A 21,856-nucleotide genomic window follows, 5' to 3' on the forward strand; every position below is an offset into this window, starting at 1 on the left:
AGAATAAAATAATGCCATTTGCAGCAACATGGATGGATCTAGAGATTATCATTCTAAGTGAAGTAAGCCAGAAAGAAAAAGAAAAATACCATATGATATCACTCATATGTGGAATCTTAAGAAAGAAAGAAAGAAAGAAAGAAAGAAAGAAAGAAAGAAAGAAAGAAAGAAAGAAAGAAAGAAAGAAAGAAAGGAAGGAAGGAGGGAAGGAGGGAAGGAAGAAAGGAAGGAAGAAAAAAAGAGGACACTAATGAACTCATCTACAAAACAGAAACAGACTCGCAGACATAGTAAACAATCTTATGGTTACTGGAGGAAATGAAGTTGGAAGGGATAAATTTGGGAGTCTGAGATTTGCAAAGGTTAACCACCATACATAAAAACAGATAAAAAACAAATTTCTTCTGTATAGCACAGGGAACTATATTCAATATCTTGCAATAATCTTTAATGAAAAAGAATATTGAAATAAGGAGTAGAGGAGGGCTGGCATACCATACTGCTTTCCACACTTGCAACAGGAAGTGAGGCACTGACTAAGCTGTGGCACTGAACGAAGACACAATAGTTCAACAAGAATTTTTCTTAAGGACAAGTCCTCTCGCTGAAAAAGAATGGCAGAGCAATAAAGGCAACTGAAGAAAACACAATCTATCTCAGAGACATTGTTGATGAGGATGGTGGGGGCAGAGTTACAGCATCACATAAGGGTCAGCCCGACAACAGTGGGTATTAACCATCCTGTTAATCAGGCTGCCCACCTGTGTGCCAAGAACTCCTGCATTGAGAACACAAGAAGTATTCTGAAAACTGGCAGCTTTCTGGGCTCAAATCCTCGTATGTATCTGAGAAGTATGCCAGGCTACTCATTTAGAAACAGCCCCACAACCTCAATAAACAGCACTGTCGTTCCATTCATCATGAGTGTGATAAGGAGCTTCAAATAAAAATAAATGGCCCAATATTAAAATTCTCTTCCCTTGACCATGCCACCCTTAGCTTATCTTAATTACATTAGAAATAATGGAACAGCCAATTTATGGGCTAATCAGGGATGATCAGCCACCCAACTGCCCTATTCCAGCCTATTCCCTTTAGACCCACATCTGAACCACTGCATTAGGTGTAAAGAAGAATGTCATCTAGAGGAGCTAATGAGAGAGAATCAACAGAGCTACTTAACCAAGAACTAAGAGAAGGGGAGGTCAGTGTGGGGTCTGAGGGGAGGTGACAGACAGGAGGAATAAAGGGGACAAGAAGGAAAAAAACCCAAAGGGAGAGAAAAGGGATAACCTGGAAGGGTGTGCAGAGGTCTTAAAAAAAAAAAAAAAAAAAAGGAAAGACAAACCACAGAAAATGACAAAGCAGTGGAGAAACTATACTAAATCCTAATCTTTCAAGTTATGTGGGGAAATATCTCTCTTCACAGTTAAGAAAGGAAGGCAGGAAGAGAACTGGGCAACTAAACTAAGAACAGGTGGGGAGGACTCAAACCCCATTTTCATAAAGGGAAGAGGACAATATGCTTTGACTTCACACCCGCTTATTATTGAGCTGTTGCTGGCTTTTAGAAACTCTACATATGTTCTGATAATGTTGTTCTGTTTTTGCTGGGATGCACCAAATGGGGAAAGATAGGACACATTTGTGGTTTTGTAGCTTGTTTTCTTGGCATTTCAGCAGGACACTGGCAAGTTATTCAAACGTGAAATTATCACCAAAATGCCAGGAAGCTGCTCACCTTTTGTTTGAAAATGATTCTTGCTGAGTGACAGCCTCCTGGTGCCCAGACAGGTGAAAGGTCCCCCCCCCAGGCCGGCTCCCGACACCGGAACATCTCCCTCACAAACACATATGCACACATTTTGCACTGTGGTATGTCACTTAAATGTTTTGGCTGGCTGCACATTTAGTCTCAGTATGGCACAACGTTCAGAGACTGCCAATTTCAGAAACACATTCCGCAGGGTAAATGGATTAATAAGGCTTGGTGGCATTCGACAATCCTAATTTAATTTCACTGGTCCTTTACAGCAGAAGAATCAATGTTGCTGAGTAATTCACTCCAAGCGTGAACAACAACAACAAAAAAACCTTTAAAAAAATTTTCAAATCTGAATCAAGTGAATTTCTCTATTTCTAGAAGTAAGTACTATTGCCAAAAATATAATTAATTAAATTCTAGGGAATTTTACTCTGATAATTAAACATATTAGTTATTTAAATAGTGTCTCTGAAACATTTTCTTATAAATTAGAGCTGGCAAGCCCCCCTGCTGTCCTGTCTCACTCACATCAGCCCTACTGAGACATTTTCACCTGTATGGAATATTTTAATAAAGCACACTGAGAAACAGCATATTTTAAAACTTTCTTATTTTTTGAACTACATAAATTAGACATACATATTTTCACTTGATATCAGGGTTATATAAGTAAACAGCAAAACAGAGGTCCCTTCACCCCTACTCGCCCTTGTAGAGACAGCTACTGCTTCCAGACTAGCGTGAACCCTCCAGCCTCCTTCCTGGGAAAAGCTGCATTTTTAGAACCAACTCCACATGATCACTAACCTTCTTCCTCCCTCTCCAAAAGACCCAGGGGCCTGAAAAATCTCTTATTCCATAATGAAATGTTTTGAAAAGGTTTTGATCTTTTAATCCTTGTCAGAAACAAATGGAGATAACTCATGTTAGGAAGGTAAACAATCTTAGAGCATCCTGAGGGAATGCTTGTTGCAAAATAAAGCTGCACCTACAATGGCTGTTCTGGCTTATTTACTGTCCTCTCAAGCTGTTTTTTGTTTGCTTTAAAGAGCTTGGAGAAATTGTTAATATAAAAGGTGGCATAGAAAGTAAATAAAAGAAATTGAGGAAAATTATCAATGATCATAATTGCTTTTCTGAACTGCTGATTAAGTAGAAACCAAAATACCCCTTAAATTATAACAATGAAACCAAAGAATTATCTCGTCCTTCCATTTTAAGATTAATTTAGTAATTAACTGATCAACCTCATGTTTCAGATGCAGTCACTCTTAAGCACACAAAGAGTTCTAAGGATGGTATTTTCCTCAAAAATGGGTCCTGTAGAACTCCCTCTGGTGAACCAAGTAGGAGAGTTAGACCTGGGACACGGACTCCAGCTCCCAGAAGCTGCACGCCCCGGTATACACTGCTGTCCTCACAACAGTACACATCCACATTTGGGTTCATTTCTTACCCTCTTCCGGGACTCTTCAATGGCAGACAGCAGGGCATTATCCTTTTCATTCTTGAGGAAGCCCTAGGAAAGTGGGGAGAAAGGACACAGCTTAGGTTAAAATTAACCTTCAAATAATCAAAAGTACACTGTAGGGGAAAAAAAAATAACCCTAAAGATACTGCTAACCTGCCCACCTTCACTCTCACAAAACTCTCTCAACTTAAAAACATCAAAAAAGATGGTTTTTACAGATGTTTCATAGTTTCTTTCAGCACATGATGACTGTTAGAAGCCAAAGTCCCCATGAAGCAGTATTGTGGAGTCCACTGTCCTGTAAACATGTAAAATGTGAGCAGTCAAGACTGTCCTTTAAAATTTCTGAATGGCCCATATTACAGGCACAGCTTTGGATCTGCAGCCAGTCACAGTGCCTCTAACTGTTCCTCAATCTGTATTTCTCTGCTGCTTTGTTAAATCTTCAATTTCTTCCTAACACTGAGGAAGTCAGCAGCCATCCCCTTGTCTGGGTGTTTTTCACTTGTCAATGGCTGGAATACCTGGAAAAATCATTTATTCACACATTTCTTCTGGGGTTTTGCCATGTATACTCCCTATTTCAGGCCTGATGACATCCACTGCTTATATAATATAGGTGGGGTGAAGAGCAGACAGCCCATAAGTCTGGTTTAATACACAAGAGGGCTATATGCCTGCAAAATGCAACTTCACAATAACACAATGACAGACCGAGTTTTACATAGTGGTGCCTACACTTACTACTTGCACAAGTGACTTGATTTTAGATAAGTCACCCAAACTCCCTAAAATCTTAGTTCACTCATACGTGATAATGTAATTAAGTGCTTAACCCAAGGTTCCACACATATAGCTCTATTATTAGGACTGATTACATTTAGATCTGTTGGTGACATTAAAGAAAGATGCCCCGGGTGACGTCCATGTCACTATTCACTGTCGTTGTTGCTGGAGCTGAGATCTTGGGGAGGAGGGGAAGGGACAGCTGCAGACAGAGTGGACTTCTATGCCAATGCCTTGCCCTTCACACAAGGGTGAAGCTTTTTTATCCACAGCCTGAGGTGTGGGGGCCAAGTAGGAACAAGAAAGCTGATCCGTCAACTAGTATGTAGAAATCAAAGTCCTAGTTATAACATGAAAGAATTCGAGTCAGCCTGTATGTAGATCCACCTAGGCTATGGAGTGCATGGTACCTGTGTGTCAAGCATACTATGGTTGTATTCACACATGTCCAAAATGACCTGTTTTTTCAGAATCATGTGTTTGCTCTTTTTGTTTTAGGAACTCTTCGGGGGACTATAATACAAAGTAGAATTAAGGTAAAGCTTTTAAAGTGACATGCTAAATTTAAAAACATTATTTTACAATTTTCATGAAAACTTACTGTTGTGGTTAACTTATTAATTTACTGATCATTTATTATATTTCAACAACTGTAACATTTTAGTATACTTTGTTCAAACAGTTCCAGATATAAAGCTACTGGTTCTTAAAACAAAAAGGGTGGTGGGCTAAATATGACTGAAGATACAAATTTTAACAAAATATTACTAATCTTCACAGATTCCTCAGATCTCTTAGGTACTGGCCCATGATTCTCCACATCTATTGTCACACCCCAACCCAGGCAGTGCACTGGGATGGACAGGAACAATAGCCAGCAGCTCAGGAAACATAGGCTCCTCCAGGGCAGTCCCTGAGGCAGCTTGAGAACACAACATGGAGACTGCTCCAAATACCTATACTGATAATGCTGCTGGGGTCGGGGGCAGTGGGGGAGGCATCAGCCTCAATGAACCAGAGCACATAAAGCTAGGACCCCATGTAATTCATTCTTAAGGGGGCAGCTTGTCACCATGTACCTGTTTCTGGCCATTGTAGGGGAGCCAGACAAGAATGACAGGAAGGATTTTAATGGACTCTGTTCATATCCTTCACAGCAAATGATTACATCAAGTCAACAAACCTTTATTATGATTTCCCTTTCCTGAGTGGGTCTTCAATGGCTAAAGCTAAAGGCTTTAGTGTCAGTTTATAAACAAAGCTATAGAACTATTATCCTCAATTGCTGGTCCTGAACAAACGGTAGGCATAGACTGTGCTTTGTTGCACCTTTTCTTTGCTGCTGCTGCTGGTCTAAACAAGCCATTTTTGAGGTGGGAGCAGTGGTGACAATCACTGCCTGACAAGGCCTGGTCTCATTTTTTTCCTTTTTGGTTGGTATCGGAGGGGCCGTGTCAAGTGCCCACCCCCTCTCTGAGCTTCCTCTGCTCTTCCCACTCAGTGACCAGTCTAACTCATTCTTTTAACTGCATCCACGTGTACATATAACCCACATACCCATACATATGACTAAAACACAAAGGCAAACCAATAATCAGACATATCTGTTTAAAAGCAACATAATATTCTGTAAGAAATAAAATTCCAAAATTTCTAAGAAATGAAATTTCTAGTAGTGGTTAAGAAAGAACAAGAAGGAAAAAAAAATACTGCTCTGGGGACAGATAACTCTCTTCTTTATAAATGCACATTCCAACAATCTCACTTAAGAAATTAAATAAAGCAGTTGCACATGAGAATCAAATTTTAGACATCATCTACATGTGAACAAAGACCACTAATCCACTGTGCAACCTCAAAAACTGGGCTTTCTCTGTAGCACAAACTGAGCCCACAAAATAGACTTTGAACTTTAATTTTTCACCCTTTATTCCTTCCTAAAATGAAATACTAAAATAGGCTACATATCGTATTTTATTTTTAAAAACATATTAGTGACCTATCTTTTGAAAAGAATCTTAAAAAAATTTTTTTTTATACAGTCAAAATAGTGCTGGGATCTGTGTGCCATCTAGTGGCAGTTAGTTCTTGTAAAGTAACAAGTTGAGCAAGAAAATACCTGCCTCAGCCCAAGTTTCCCACAGATCTTTTCCTCAACTTCCCTTTTCCATATGTGTGTTTCCCTTCCTTTCAACTCCTCTTGTGAGGCACCTCTTAGGCCCCTCATCCCAGAGATAAAGTTTTATAGCTTATCAGAAAATGGGTTTTCTATAGAGGTGAGCTGGGGGGTGAACAGTGTACTAGGTGATGCCTTCCCTCATTGAGTGGGGCTCCCTCCCACACTGAAGACCCCTGGTCATGGAGAAGGCCCAACCGCTCACTTCCTCCTTGGAGATGACAGCCAGTCTAACTGTGACCCTCAGAGCTCCTCATCAACTAATAGCTCCTCTTCTTGCCAACAAGAGCCTTTTAACTGCTCGCAGTCTCCCACCCAGCCCTTCTATTGCTGGCCCACTCAATAAAGAACATTCCATAAACATCTGCAGGCCTGCTAAGTAAGATAACTACTCCTGACTTCCCATGTGTATAATGCTCCTCACTGCCAGAGTCCTGGAAACAGACTCTCTTCTAACTGGCTCCTTGAATTGGTTTTGGTTTCAAACTTTCTGTAACATAACAGCTCCCATTCAGGATTCAATTAAGGACCAGACACTGCTCTGAGCAATTCAAAGACATTATTGCTAATCTTTTAACAATATTAAAGAACAGACATGGTCACTCAACTCCCCATCGCCCCCCTAATCCCATCTTATAGGTAAGAAACAGATTTCAGCATTTAACTAATTTGACAAGGGTTCTCGACCCGGAACAGGCAGAGGCAGAATTCAAACACAGCTCTAACTCTTAATTAAGAGAACAACCATCTCTGAAATACTTAAGGAACAGTAAATTTCTAAATTTAGAAAATAAAGACAAGTTTCCTTTTTTCTCTAGAAGGATGGCGTCCAGGAGGTGAGCAAAATATTCTTAAATTTGTTTCCCTCATCAGTTATTAGTTCCCCTTTGCAGATGATGAAGCTGAAGGCTCAGAGAATACTAATTCTTCTACCAGTACTAATAAGAGCTAACACTTACATGGATACGGTGATTTCTTTGTGCTAGGTGTGTGTTAACACACATCTGGTTCTAGCCCTCACTTTTAATGCAATGCTAAACTGTCTCCCAATACTACTTAGTTGGATCATCCTTTAAAGTATATTCTTAACATAGGTTTAAACATTGAAAGGGCTGTGTAAGATGGTTTCCAGAGCTTCTACCAACTCTAAAATGTGTGGTTCCATATTAAGATCACTTGGTTCATAAGGTAACAAAGTTCAACTTAGAATCCAAATTTTCTAACCCCCTTTTTACCTTTTCCACTCTACCATGCTCTCCCTCATAAGTCACAGCAAGTCAAGATGGGATAAACAGCTATTTTATGCTTGCATATTTATTCTTTTCCTCCCCCACCTCACATAGTTAGGCAAGGAATGAAACAATAAATGTCAAGTTTTGAGTGTTCCTTAAGAATGGAGTTTTTCAAAATGAGGGTCAGAACCCATAATTGGGTCATGAAATCAACCAGCATTTTTTTTTTCATTTCTCGGTCATTTTTTTTTTCATTTTTAAAAATTGAAGTACAGTTGATTTACAATGTTTCAGGTGTACAACAAAGTGGTTCAGTTACACACATATATAAATCTATTATTTATCATATTCTTTTCATTATAGGTTATTATAAGATATTCGGTATAATTCCCTATGCTATAAAGTAGGCTCTTGTTGGTTAACCAGTATTTTTTTAAACAAAATAAAATACAACAAAGATATATGGTATGGGTAAATGCTGTTTTGTGAGACTTTGTTTTCAGTTATATATACTTACTTGTATGTATGAAGTGGGTCATGGTATAAAATACATTTCTTACTATGGATCACAGACAAAAAAGCTGGAGAAATAATTGCTCTAGATTGTCAGCTCCATAGCATTCCAAAATATTTTATTTATTGCTATGGAACAATAAATAATGTACATCTGCACAAGCAATATCTCCAGCCACATGTTCCAGCTTTAACAGAGGACGCAGGCTGCCCTGCAATATATGCTGGCTGAGAACACCCAGAATGTAATTGCAAGGTAAGATGATTCTCCTATCAAATGTGTGGTCACATCATGGGGACCTGGCAGCCAAACTGGCTTTCAAATGGCTCAGGTTAAGGAAGGTAAGCATGAAAAACTGCCTTATTTTGATCACCAAGTAGACTCTGGGTTTCAGAATACAAGAGACTGCAGAAGAAGCGAGTGGGCAAAAGGATGTTTGTTTTTATCAAATGGTTAAATTCTCTTAGCTTATTTGTTTTCCAAAAGTGAAAACTTCAAGAAATAAGGGTCTCTGTGAGAAAAATTTCAGTAGTCACTTCAGCTCGCAAAGTACAATGGCACAAAAAGAGCTTGCACTGATTCTTTCAGAGTTCTCTGCTTTTCTCCAACAACAAAGTGATACGTTGAATAGTTACGTAAACGGTTTGAACTGAAGAACACACAGATTTCCTGACCATTAAAAAAACAAAACAAAAACCATAAAATAATTAGTCCAAATTGGCCACACAGAACAAAAGCCATATTTTACAAAAGCCTCAAAACACGAAGACCATTCTAGGTCTCTTCCCTTCAGCAGACTGACCAGCAACCCACCCTGTCAAAATTTACAGTGAGGCAGCCACAGCAAGCCCAACTTTCTACCAGAAGCTATCTGACATGAGACAAAAACACCTGGTGAGAGCTATAAAAAATCTTGTGCCAGCTTTTGTTTAATATGAGCAATATATACAAATTAATAGGAAGTCAGTAACTAACATTCCAATTAAAAATAATATTAACAAGTAAGCAGTGACTGTAGATAATGGTCACTGTGGTTGAAAAAAAACACTGCCAAGACACAAGCAACAGCTAGGAAAGCAATGAAGAAGGAAAGAAAACTGAGCAGAGCCAAAAATAAATTTAAAAATTAGAAGAATCAGGAGCGTCTGCTCCAAGATGAAGCAAGAATTTCCATAAGCGCGGCAAGCATTCCTTAGGACTTTAGACAGTGAAATGGAGAATTGTCTCACTTCTGTCAGGTCAGGAATGCGAGCTATACCCATTATTTTGCTTCAACTCATTCTAGGTAAAATACCCATAACCTCCCTCTCCCAAAACTTCTTCCCAATTTCTGAATGAATGATCTCTTCTGAAACCTTCTCTTGGGTGAAATTTTCACAAAGGTGAAACTGCTACTTAAGGAGAAAGTGAGGAAGGACAAAGCAAGATATTGTTTTCAGATGAGCACAACAGAAATCCTGCTGGCACTCGAGCTGAGCCGCTGGGCTTATCAGATGCTGCGACATGCTTTTCATTAGTTCCCTTTGTGGTGCCTACAGAGAACGCCTCAAGGAATTTTTCAGGTGCAAAGAGATGTTCATTACTGATAAAGCCCAAAAGATGAACACAGACATTTTTAAATTTGGACAATTTTCAAAATTTGGGGAACTTTCATATGGTTTTATATCATGGTTGGTTATTTTATTAGATCACTATCAATGTATTAAATTAAGAATACATAAATGTCAGTTTAAAAGGCCCACAAGAGACTCAATCTCCTTTTGTAAGAAATAGAGACTAAATAGCAAATCCAAGCTTTATTTTCCAACTCAAATATTTAGAGTGAGTTCCAATGCTAGTTTTCTACAAAATTTTTATACTTTAAATTGTTTGTTCACAGATTGCATTAAATATATTTTTTCAGATTGCATTAAATTAAAAAATACATGTATCTTCAAAAAATTCCTTCAGAAAGCAGTGCTAAGCTGGCAGATCTAACATGGACAATTTTAATATATATTTAATGCTACTGTATTAAAGCCTAGCCATCCTCATTCAGCAGGTGGCAGGACACCCTGCGAGAGTAGCTGTGGGGTTCGTTCCACCATTTGCCAGCTCAGCCTATCCATCCGCCTCCAGGCAGCTCTGGAGCCACAGGTGGTAGACCTTGGTGCTATAACATGCCACTGATGTGTGGGGACCAGGCCATCTGTCATTGCTAGTCTGCAGGGTCCCATTTTGTACATGGTCTGTGCTACTGGGCTAAACAAAAGGTCACATAATTAATTATGTGATGGATTTGGGCCCATTAAGGCAAAATGAATCAGTGCTCCCATAATTCAAATTGGTTTACAAGATGGTCTACAAATTCTCACAGGTTGAACAGAACTCAATGTGTCAAAGAGGTTTTAAACACAGAATACACAGCTCTGAGCAGTACTTCCTCCCAGACTCACCTAGGGCCTTCGCAGTAGCATTCTGACTCAAGTTTACTGGCATGCCCTGTCTCTTAGAGGCATGCCAATATAGCCATGATACAATTCCACCTCACTTGCGCACTCTGGGAAAGCCACAGGCCTTCGAGAGAGCCACTCATATAACAGCCATCTAACAGCCTTTGTGGACCCCTCCCTATTATCCTCCCCACCCCACAAAAGAACAAGACGAAGAAGGGAGAGGGGGAAGGGGAGAGGGTGAGGGAGAGGGAAGAAGGAGGGGAGTTGGGGGAGGAAAAGGAACAAGGACCTCAGGGCTACAGCTTCAAGAATTAGCCTTCCCATCTCAGAAGAGGAGGGGGAGGGAGGAGGAGAAAGGGAGGAAGAGGAGGAAATAACTATCACATAATGAACACCCAACTTCCAAGATTTTCAGCACTGGGTAAATAAAGAATATAAGAAGCATTCACCTTGATCCAGAAGGGAAAGTCACCTTTGAGAATGGGGACATGTCACTCCTGCGGGGCAGTAGTGAGGAGAGCAAGGATGTGTAGCACACCTCCCTGGCCAATATACTGTAGGTACATAACTACTAGATGCTTCTTCCTAGTTCTTTACCATGGAATCAAACTGGGGCTGCCTAAGCACATCTGGTTGCTACACTTGGAAGGTAAGGCCAAGGTTAAGGTCTGCATCCCTGTGAGGGCCATTTAGGTCTCTGGTGCTACTGCTGCAAAGCCAGTTCAGTTCTGTCCCTTTTAGGGGGCCCAGGGCATCCCTATTATCTATCTCTGGCCATCCAGAAAAGGAAAGCAATCTGTTCAGCTCAGTTATTGGGAGACTCCATGCAGAAGGGGAGTGGTAGTAAGGGTACAATGTAAGAGTTAAATAAAAAAAATGATGGCCATTTAGTCAACTAGTAGGGAAAAAGAATGTTTTTTAGCAGATTTCTCCCTCCTCCCAAATCTTGCAGAGACCTGCAGTAACCTTTCAGGGTTGTGTAAGCAACATTTCCCTGCTGGTCACAAGAAGTCTGGGGAGAGGATGTGACTAGCTCAGTACTGATACCTCATCACTTCCAGAAAACAAGCCAGAGCCTGCACCCTAGTGATGCAGCAGGATGTGCCACGCTGCAGTAGGTGGACATCTGCTGGCATCCTCTCTACTCCTGGGAGGGGGGCAGAGGAGCAGGAACACTAGAAGCCAAGAGAGGGAGGGAGGGAGGGCAGCCAGCCAACTGCTCTCAGACTGCTGAGGTGGCCCCAGGGGAGAAAGCAAGGACAGCAACTCTGAGCATCCTACCTCCCTCCCCACGTCCCACCCTGCCCCCCTTGCCCCACCCTGCTAGAGCTAACCTTTGGGGACACAAGAACAAGGAGGATTCTAAAGAGAAAACTTTTCAATCTAGCTCTGCAAATGGAATAAACAGTGCCAAAGTACATCTGGCTTCAAAAAAACAAACAGCGGAAGAACCCTCTCCTCACCTAAAGGTATAAACAGATCTAAAAAATATTCCTCCCAAAGCCACTTTCAGGTGATGGGAAGATAAGATAGGAGGATACATTAGCGGCTGATGAAAATGTTTTAATATGTCTTTGGGGAACTGATTTCCATCTTGGTGATGGATCAGTCCACGTTTAAAGAACTTTGGGTACTAAAACCGCACTGCAGTATAAAATGAGAATGCATCAATAATGGCCTTTATCATGGCCAAAGTCCCCTCCCTCTGCCCCCTAAACCTACTCTAAAATAACTTATTAAAAGAACCCTGTATTATAAAAAATACCGAACTAGTGTCTTTTTTCCTTCGGAAAGAGGAAACAAAAGCAAGATTTGGGGGCCATGAGAAGGACAGACAGTAGAGGGTGTACCTCCGAGACAGTCAGGTGTGCTAGGCTGGTTTCAATAGTGTTCAGGATTAAGCCCAAGTTCTACTTATCAAGCATAAGGAACCAGTTAGTCAAGATAATGTTTGGGAATCACGTGTCATATTAATTCCCTGCTGGTACACGGTGTCAGTCATTTACACTGCAGTTGAAAATCACAGCTCCTCCCGCTATGCAGCACTGCTTATGCTGATGGGATTGGAGCACTGATCATCATGGCTGTCACAGGAAAGGGAGCTCTAGTTTTGCTGCAGTTTCTTCTTATTTAGAAATTCTTTTTCAAAAATTTATCTGTCTGGGTACCACTAAAACAAACAAAGAGACTTTCTTTTTTGTAACTTCCTATTGTCTTAAATGGAATTTGTCATGGTACCCCTTTGCTAATAGTACTTGGGATTTCACACTCTCTCTAAAACCTTAAGTTTGGAAACGTTTTGACTTTACCTTGTCAGAGCTAAGGGAATACTGCAGGATGCACCACTCACCATTGTCACCATGCGTACAGAAAACATGAAACACTGCTTAAAATGTAAATTTTAGCTAAAATGTAAATTTAATAGAAATCGGCTAAAATGGCAAATACAAGCAACAGGAGGAGAGAGGGCAAGACCATTTTTCAAATACAAATTGCCTGAAACTGACAGGGAGCTAAAACCTTTTATCCAGCCCACCCATAGTAGGAGGATAGGGGGCAATCCTGCACTATGGGACCCCCTCACACCTAGAGATAAAGGAGTGATTTGCTGGGAGGACATAATGCCTGAACCCATCCCAGAAGACAAGCACTTCGCCCTTCATGTGGAGCCAACACAGTGGACCTGAAAGCTCTACTTGCAGGTTATATCCTGTTTTAAATGTTTGTTTATAAATGCGTATCATCTACGAAGAGCCAGGAGGACTCTAAGCACAGCTCAATAAGTCATTTCCAATAAGACTGAAAAGGAACATCTCTATGAGTATGTTGCTAACACAAAGACAGACTTTGCTACAAGCTCAATCCCTTAGATCCATCATCAACCAGTAAGCCCACAAAGAGAGTCAAATGCAGGCAGAGGCACAGCACGGATTGGGAGTCAGATGGCCTGGATGTAGGCAAAATCAACTGCTTTCCAGATGTCTGACCTTGAGAAAGTTGTCTAATGACAATAAATCTTGCTTTACTTAACTGTAAGATGAGCTGATTGCACTACATAAACTTTAAGGCCAGCTCCAGAAATTCTAACTCCACGAAAGGTGCGAACAGGTAAGAAATCAGCATTGTCACTACCACTCTGACTACAGTTCACTTCTACAATAACCTATACCTTAAAACCACAGAAGAAATACAATGAACTTTGTTTTTGAAGGCAGCCAACATATATTTAGTATATAAAATAACCAAAGCCCACAAAGAGCTAAAATGAAAACCAGAATCAAAGATAAATAACATATTTTCATAGAAATGCTAGTTTCACCTTGCCATAAAGGAGAAGCATACTGTCCTGTTTTCTGAAAATTCATCCTATATTGAAAGGAGTAAGTTTTCACATTAAGAAAAGAAGAAAGCACAAAGCAAGGATATTTAGAAGTATTAATATAAAATATCTATTTAAATTTTTACTAAAAGCAACAATTGGAAGCTATCTGGATATAAGTGTTAATTAAGTCTGTATTTCAGGAAAAGCTCAAAATTTTTATCTTCTAACAGAATAAAAAGTTAACTGTACATTGGCAAGGCAGTGCTACCAGAGGAGTCTTCAAACTTGATTGAAGGAAATGACTCATGCGGTCCACCTCTTATCACAGTGTTCCTGGTGACGCCATTTTACTCCTTCCTCACTGCCATCTTAGTGCCACGAATGATTCCTAGCGGGCTGGCCGACATGCTTGCTTATCTACATTATGGCACTGCCAGAGCATTCAAAGGTTTGATATCAATACATTTTTTGTAGCAAAAAGAACCATGACTCTTTCCTACCAGCCAGGCTAAAATGTCCAGGTTGAAGAGACTTAGGAATCCCCTACAAGTACCAGAAAGGAGAGCCTCTTCCCAGTAGCCAAACTTGAGTAGACCATGGTGGAGGCAAAGAAAATGGGAAGCAACTGAGTCTCTGCCATATCCCCAGAGTACCTGGTACACAATAACATAAAGCCAGAGAGAGAAATTTAAGACCACAACCTCCAAACAAGTTTTACTTTAAAAATTCCAAAGGAAGGTTTGTGACATCTTTTATGTCATCTAACCAAACATTTTATGCAGGCAAAGATGCAGTTAAAATGGAATTCTAATTTGCTGCCCTAAAACTCTTTCAAAGTGTAAACCTTATAAAAAACCAAAGGAAAAGAATCCCTTTGCATTCTACTATATAATAAACAATATATTAATTGTCCCTCTCAAGATTAACAAAATTATATCGAGATCTAGGGTCTTATGCCACGAGCATAAGATTAACGCAAGATTTACGGAATCTTTGTGGGATTCTAAATAGGGCTCAAGGACAACTGAGACTTCCTATTTCAATGAAAACACGAATGTGAAAATCCTCCTCTTCCCTAGTTTCAAAAAGATCTCTCAGCTAGAGAAAGCGGCATTCAGTGAGTAGGAGGAACAGCTAATGCAATAAGATTTGGAAGAACAGCTGGTTTTATAAATCTGATACCAGGTTAGAAGGATTCTCAGACATCTAGTTCTGTAAAGATTCAACTCCTGAAACAGCTACTAAAGCATTTTCAGCAAATTCTGCATGGTACAGTTTACTGTAAAATACACTTACTATAAATTCTTCAGGGTTAAGTGCCTTTAAGAAGATAAACACACTAATCAAAGTTAAAATCCACTTGTTTCCTCTTAGTAACAGCATAAAGGAACAAAGGAATAAGCTGAGTCAAATCCAATTAATTTTAAGAATCAAGATTTCTAGGCTTACAATCACAAACAAGAGTTTTCCACAAGTAGCTCTGAAGTCACAACTATTAATTAAACAGAAGGCACTAAAAATTATCCCCATTAATGAGAGTGACAGCCTCAATAACCTACTGATCTTTTAGGATAAAATCTTGTTTTGTTGAAATACTTTTTTTGCTATATATTTTAATCAGCTATTATAGATTATGAGTATGGAAGCATTTTCTTTAAAAAACAAAAAACAACAAAGCCCTAAAATGCAGCAATTTTCTTCAGGAATGGAAACAAACTGTAAAAGACAGTGAAAAGAAGCCTGAACTCTTCCAGATACACCATATTTACATTTCTTTTTTTCTCTTAAGTGTCATTTTCATCTTTTTTTACTAGTGGTAAATTCATATCTCTCATTAACTTAAATTACCAATGAATATTTAATTAAAAGCATGTGCTAAAATCATTCACAAAACCTATATTTCAAGTATATACACATATCACACTTGGTTTCTAACCCATTCAAAAAAAACACATCTAACAACCTCTGTGTTATACCTTTAATATCAGCAGCGTTTATTTTAAAGTCTATTTTGTCCATCCAACCAAAGATAAATGTTCAACCTCTCACCGCTATATGAGTATGAGAAATACTTACTGTAGACAAAAGGATTCCATTTTCTTTCTGGGAATGCTCTCCACCCTCCTAGAGAACTCTTCTATGCAGTGTGCAAATTCATTTTCTGAGTTTTACAGTAACAAAGCTCTCGTGCCAAAGAACTAACGTAAATGAAATGGCCCTGCAGCTGCCTTCAGAACCCAGCTCATCTCAACCATGATACAGCTAATTGTTAAAAATGGTGGCTGAGACATTTCCCATACATTAAATTAAGGAGCTCTGATGAAGGCACTGGCATCCTCCCACTTCAGACAAAGGAAAATAATTTGCAACTGTACCAAGGCACGGATAACTGAGTCATCTCCCACACAGGGTCAGTGTTAGAGGTTTCCTCCATCTTTACAAAATGCAAACCACAGCTCATTGTCTCATCTCAGAAATCAATTCTTTGCAATGCTGCACTGGGTCAGAGTTTTAAAGGAATCTTAGTCACGAGTAAAGCCAGATCTCCAATACCGAGACAAGTGAAATTTTCACAGTTCCTCTCCCTTCCCGGAGCAGCTCTCCTCCATTCCCCACTTGACAGCTCCTCAAGTCTTCCTATTGTTAAAGAGTACAGAAAGTCCCACACCTCTGAAGGGAGCTAAATCTCTCAACTAGGTGAGCAATTTCCAAGTCCATGCTTCAGAAAGAAGTCCAGACCTACAGGTCCCATGATACAAATACATTCCTTGGGATAAAAAGCTATATACATCATTGTCTCTTTTCATTTGTTTTTAAGGGAAGACAACAACCAAGCTGCTTTCTAGCGCTGAATTAGAGGCAAAATTTTATCTCCGATGTTAATCACAGTATTAAAAGTGGCATAAGCAACATGTATAATTTTATAACCTTCCAGATAACGCTTACATGACTTAGGAAGCTTTCATTTCACCTACATAAATCACATTTTCTGCACTAAAAACTGGAAATATACTTAAAGGACTCATATCATATTAGTTTGAGGATGAATTTAGGATAGAAAAAGTAACTATCTTAATTTAAAGTACCTATGGTTGATAATACTTATGAATCTACATCTTTGACGTTACTCTTTAATTCTCCTCATTTAAAGTCTTATGCTAAAGCATTTCCTGTGAGATAATTCCAAATACCTCTAATAGTACTTCCTTCCTATAACAAAATATAATAGACTGAATTCCTTGGTAAAGCATCCTACACACACATGCACACACACACACACTCACCTATAATCCCAAAGAAGGATCTGGTTTTAGCAAAGAGAAATTCTATTTTAGTATTTTACCTCATGTAAGAATTCTGCACTTCACATGCATCTTTTTAAAAAAATCCTAAAGAAAGTCCACACTACTTACTACTTAAAGATGAAGTCTGCAAAAATCCTAAATAATCAACTATTTAAATCTTTAAGCAAATACCTCTCTGCCCCACCCAAAAGATTTTTTTTTTTAAAGAAAAATGTTACAATGACAAGGCACAAATCTGAACAATTCTCAGGAGAATCAAGTACTTTTTCTATCAAATAAGTTAAATGCTTCTGAATGCATCTCAAAATTTTAAACAAATTGAGACCTTGTCTTTCAGAGGTACTGCAACAACATGCTGTCAACCTATTTACTAAGGCACATTTATCTTAATTTCTTTATGAAACATAGGCAATCCTACCTGCAGCTCTCAAATGTAAGGAGTTACAGACCGGTTGATGCTGTTGGTCACTGCAGCTCTTCCATACCTTCTATGTGGGATGAGTTCTATCAGAACCAGTGCTCAAGTTTCCCCTCTTCAAACGGCCAGATTTGAGAGGGGGGAGGAGGAGGGGAGAAGGAGAGAGGAAAGAGGAAAGAGAGAAGAGAGATAAAAAGAAAGAAGAAAAAGGAAAAGAGGACAACCTGCAAATTAATGTTGATATGACTGAAGCACTAAAGAGTCCAATTAGACAATGAGATTGCAGGGTCCCCTTAAAAAGGGTGCACACAGCCCCTGGGGCACAGCATCATCATTCGTGCTGCTCCACACAAATCACAAATCCAGACAAGTCAGCTATCAGTTTGAAAGCACAAACTGATGGGAGTAACAGTTTATAGGTTACAGAAGGGTATTTTATTGTTAACGGACTGTACCAAGTTAAGATTTAAGAGGGGGAGAGACAACATGTAGCAAGGAATGCTATGATACTTTTTTTTTTTTGACCCAAGCCACTGCAATTACTCTGATGTGAATTTTTGATGACTTCCGACATCTTGCATGGTTAATAATCGCTTCAGCTGTCATGTTTGGTTAAAGTAGAAAATGCATTTGCTGCATTGTGATGCAGTGCTGTGGCCACAGATTGTAACACCAGTTGTGAAGCTGGTCCCTTAACTGAGCAGCAGGAATTTGCACATGCCATGATTCTAAAATAAATGGTAGTTAAAAGATTTTATACAGCAGCAGGCAGATTCTGCCATTTTAGCCTCAGAATGTGTCGCTCCAACATCCACCAGCGTCTCAGATCACTGTGCCCTCATCAATTGCCTGTCCCTCAAACAGAACAGTAAATTCATCATCTTATATGTTTGGCCTCTCAGCAGTTAAAGGATTTTGATACTGTTTAAATAACTATTCAGATTAATTATAGCTTTGAATAGAACTGAGGTTATTTGCATTTCAGGAATATACAGCCAATGAAACTGTCAGTGACACAGGAAAATGCAGACCTTTATTAACATATGCTCAGCTCAACTGTCACTTCTTTGTACAACATTTAGGGGAAAATATATGACGTGTAAGTAATGTATAGTCCCATTCCACTGCAATGGTTTTTAAAAATGTTCCTCAGAAAAGGATCTTTTCCTCCATGTATAACCTGAAAATTAAAGACTACATTAAAATACTAACACGCATTTTTTTATTGTCACTAAAAGAAAATTTAATGCAGCAAACAACTGTGCAATTACAGGAAACATTGTGCAAAAGCAAAGATGAAACCACATTGAGAACCAGGCACCAGATGATTAAAGTCAGGCCAACCAGGTAGTGGACTGTCATTATGGTGCAGACTGCAAAAGAAAAACTGAAAGAAAGACCTTTCCATTTTCAAAAACAAAACCCACAAAATCCTACAACTGCAATCTGTTGGTTGCAAAACCAACACCTATACTGCAGAACCTGAAGGACATGTAATATTTGCCAATTTCATAATATATTTTTATACAAATATTAACTTGGCTACCTAGCATTTAGAATTTGGCTACGTAATCATTTACAATAATCATTTTGGTTATTAAAGAAGCAGAACCAAGTTACAGACTTTGCTGCTTTAAGAGAAAAACAAATATAATCGACTTATATTTGTTACATCAGAACTTTTGCCAATTAAATGCTCAGAGTTGAGATGTTTCAGACGTTTCTGCCTTGAAAAAAATAAAACTAAATGAAAAAGAACGAACATAAGAACACACTGGTGTCTGAACAGTGAATAACAATGAAAGAACTTATGTTCTAACATAAAAATCAAACCATGATTTCCTTTGTTCCTTTCCATTTATTCATTGTGATAGCACCAAATGCATAATTTGGAGGTGCATGTGTTAACCAGAGCTTTAAAGCTGAAGAGCTTTCTGGTTTTGTTTCTTCCCCTAACTTAAAATTAACTGCACCAACAGTGCTATTCAGTGCCACAGCAGATGTCACAGTAGTTGTAGCTAACATTCAACAATTCTAGCTTTTTTTGTTCCAGACCCAATACAAGGTACCACTAGCAGCTCAGAAACTGCACAAGGAGGGAGGAAGGGAACATGTGTTGGGGGTAGCTTTGAAATTAACCAGGCTCAGCTTATGCTCCAATTACTGAACAAAAGACAATCCTGGGGGACCTCTCTCTGAACCAGTGCAAGAAGCAAACTCTTTTGTTTCTGATCAAATAAATACAGCATTGGAGCATAGTGGATATGCAGCAATAGGAGTCTCTGCCTGGGGATGGAAGGGGCAAGAAAAAAAAGAACTCAAAGACCCCAGTGTGGTTACAGTCAAACCATTTCACTGATGGTTAAAACCTATTCCTGAGGGAGACATGTGAAGTTCACTACAGGGGAGTGAGAAAACCCCCTTCAATTACCAAAAAAAACCCCACCTCACAGAGTCACGTTTTTCCACACTAGTAAGGCCAAACAAATAAAGAGGATATTTCTTTATGCTAGAATAAACCGTAAACCAGCTCTGTCTGCATCTTCCCCAATCTATGAGTATTCCAATGAAGCCAGATGAGTTGTAGAATATTCTGACTGCAAAGAACCTCAGAGCAGAGTAGTGAGAAGTATTAACTAACCAAGGACCCCAAATCCAAATATGGATGTGGAGGTCGTTAAAACACTAAAAGAAGCCACCTTACAAAGGAGGTACTTCTCCAATTGTTTTATCACCAGATGAAGTGATCCATTACTAAATGTCTATTTGGTAGTCCACTGTTTAATTCTGTTTTGGTTTTACATACCCTAAGCAACAAAAACTAAAACAAAGAGAAAAGGGTAGACAACTAGCAGACCTGGCACCTATTAACATAAGGGATATAAATGGGCTTGCTTATACAAATGCAGAGATGATGTCTGATTCTTTCTACCAAAGGGGATCAATGTGATCTTTTCAAAACCTCCATTCACTGCAACATTCTGAACTACAACAGCAGCTAACTTGTGCATCAGATACACACATACTCTATATAAAAAACCTAGATGTCCAAAAGTATAGAGACAATGGATCTTGCTACTACAGTGACCAAAGTGTATTAAGGTCTTTGCGTATTTGAAGATCTCCAAATTTCAGGTGAGGGCTTGAAATTTCAAACAGTATTCCATTCAAAATTCCAATAAAGCAAGCCTTTTAGGTAGCGCCTTAGAATTCTCTGTAATGAGAATCTTTACTAGAAAAGTTTCAGGTTTGTTATTTCTGTCTCCATCTCTCTACAGATTCTTCCAATTGGTCCATTAAAGAACTTCTTAGCAAAGTAGAGGTATAGGACCAAGAAAGAAAGAAAAAAATTTCTGAAAAAAGCAGAAACACTTCCTCCAACTTAAGATATCCAGATTCCAAAGACTCTATGACCTTCTCCCTCATGTAGTTAATTGGTTTGGAAAATCTCAGTAGGAAAAAAAGGAGGGGGAAGATAGTTACAACTTCCTTAGGCTCATGCTGTAAAGCTCTAAAGTACATTAACAATACGCAGGGCTTTACCCAGAAATCAAAACTTATATAGAATCCTGATAAGCTCTACTCTGCCTTCTGCCAAGTTCATTGGGCTGCTGGGAAGATCAAGTAATCCCACCAGTGGATAAGAGCTTTTAAGAGTTAAAAATGAGAGACCATGTGAGGTTGGACAATCATTGTCCCCTACTCCCTAGCCTTCTGAGGCATAGCCAAATCCTAGTCCCGTTCCCAGCCTGCCATCACGAGCTGCCTCCCAGCTCCTTTCTCCTTGCTAAGACCTTGTTCCCCTGGCCCATGCTGAACGTTTCTCCTTCGGTACATTCATTTGTACTGCCACAACTCTCACCTCTAGACCAGTGGCTCCGGAAAATTCTGTCTGGAGCTATTCTCTGAGTAGTGTTTCTTATCCTATCTTTAATTTTTCAGGGGCATTTCCACAGTGATGTCTTGCCAGAACATCAAAATGTGAAACATGGGTAGAGGATATAGATCAGTGGTAGAGCATGTGCTTGGCCTGCATGAGGTCCTGGGTCCAATCCCCAGTGTCTCCATTGGGGGGGGGGGGGAATCTGAAATGAAATCTCAACTCTCAATCTAGTTAACCTTCCTAGTTTGTCAGCTACGACCAATGGCACCAATTCTGTTCTCACTACAAACCTCGAGTTATTTCTTAAGCCCATCAGGCACCAAGTGTGGCAGATGTTCTATTCCAAACATCTCTCACACACCTTTTCCTCTCCGTTTCCTCGGCCACCAACCTGGTACTGGCTGTCATCACTGGGCCTGGATTATTGCAACTGCCTCTGAAAAACACATCGGCAGGTATCCTTCCATTGACTAAGTCAATTTCCCTAAGTGTTTCCACCCCCTACCCCTCTTTTTTGTTGACATTTACCTGCTCCAAAACTTTTAACAG

General features: G+C 39.4%; 1 protein-coding gene across 2 annotated transcripts in view; it reads right to left on the reverse strand.

Annotated features, from left to right (window-relative positions):
• The window catches only part of NUP93 (nucleoporin 93), a 99,022-nt gene that overhangs the window by 35,395 nt on the left and 41,771 nt on the right, over positions 1-21,856 (reverse strand). The window contains exons 1-2 of one of the 2 annotated variants that reach the window (XM_031458408.2): positions 17,425-17,693; positions 3,222-3,284 (exon numbers count right to left, since the gene is read on the reverse strand). Coding sequence is in view for 1 of the 2 variants with exons in the window: in XM_031458407.2 (XP_031314267.1) it covers positions 3,222-3,284 (63 nt within the window). In the remaining variant the exon portion in view is untranslated. Of the gene's footprint in view, positions 1-3,221; positions 3,285-17,424; positions 17,694-21,856 lie in introns of those variants that run through there. The other variant, XM_031458407.2, reaches the window with a different exon arrangement.

Source organism: Camelus dromedarius, chromosome 9 (genome assembly GCF_036321535.1).
Source record: "Camelus dromedarius isolate mCamDro1 chromosome 9, mCamDro1.pat, whole genome shotgun sequence".
NCBI classification, from domain to species: domain Eukaryota; kingdom Metazoa; phylum Chordata; class Mammalia; order Artiodactyla; family Camelidae; genus Camelus; species Camelus dromedarius.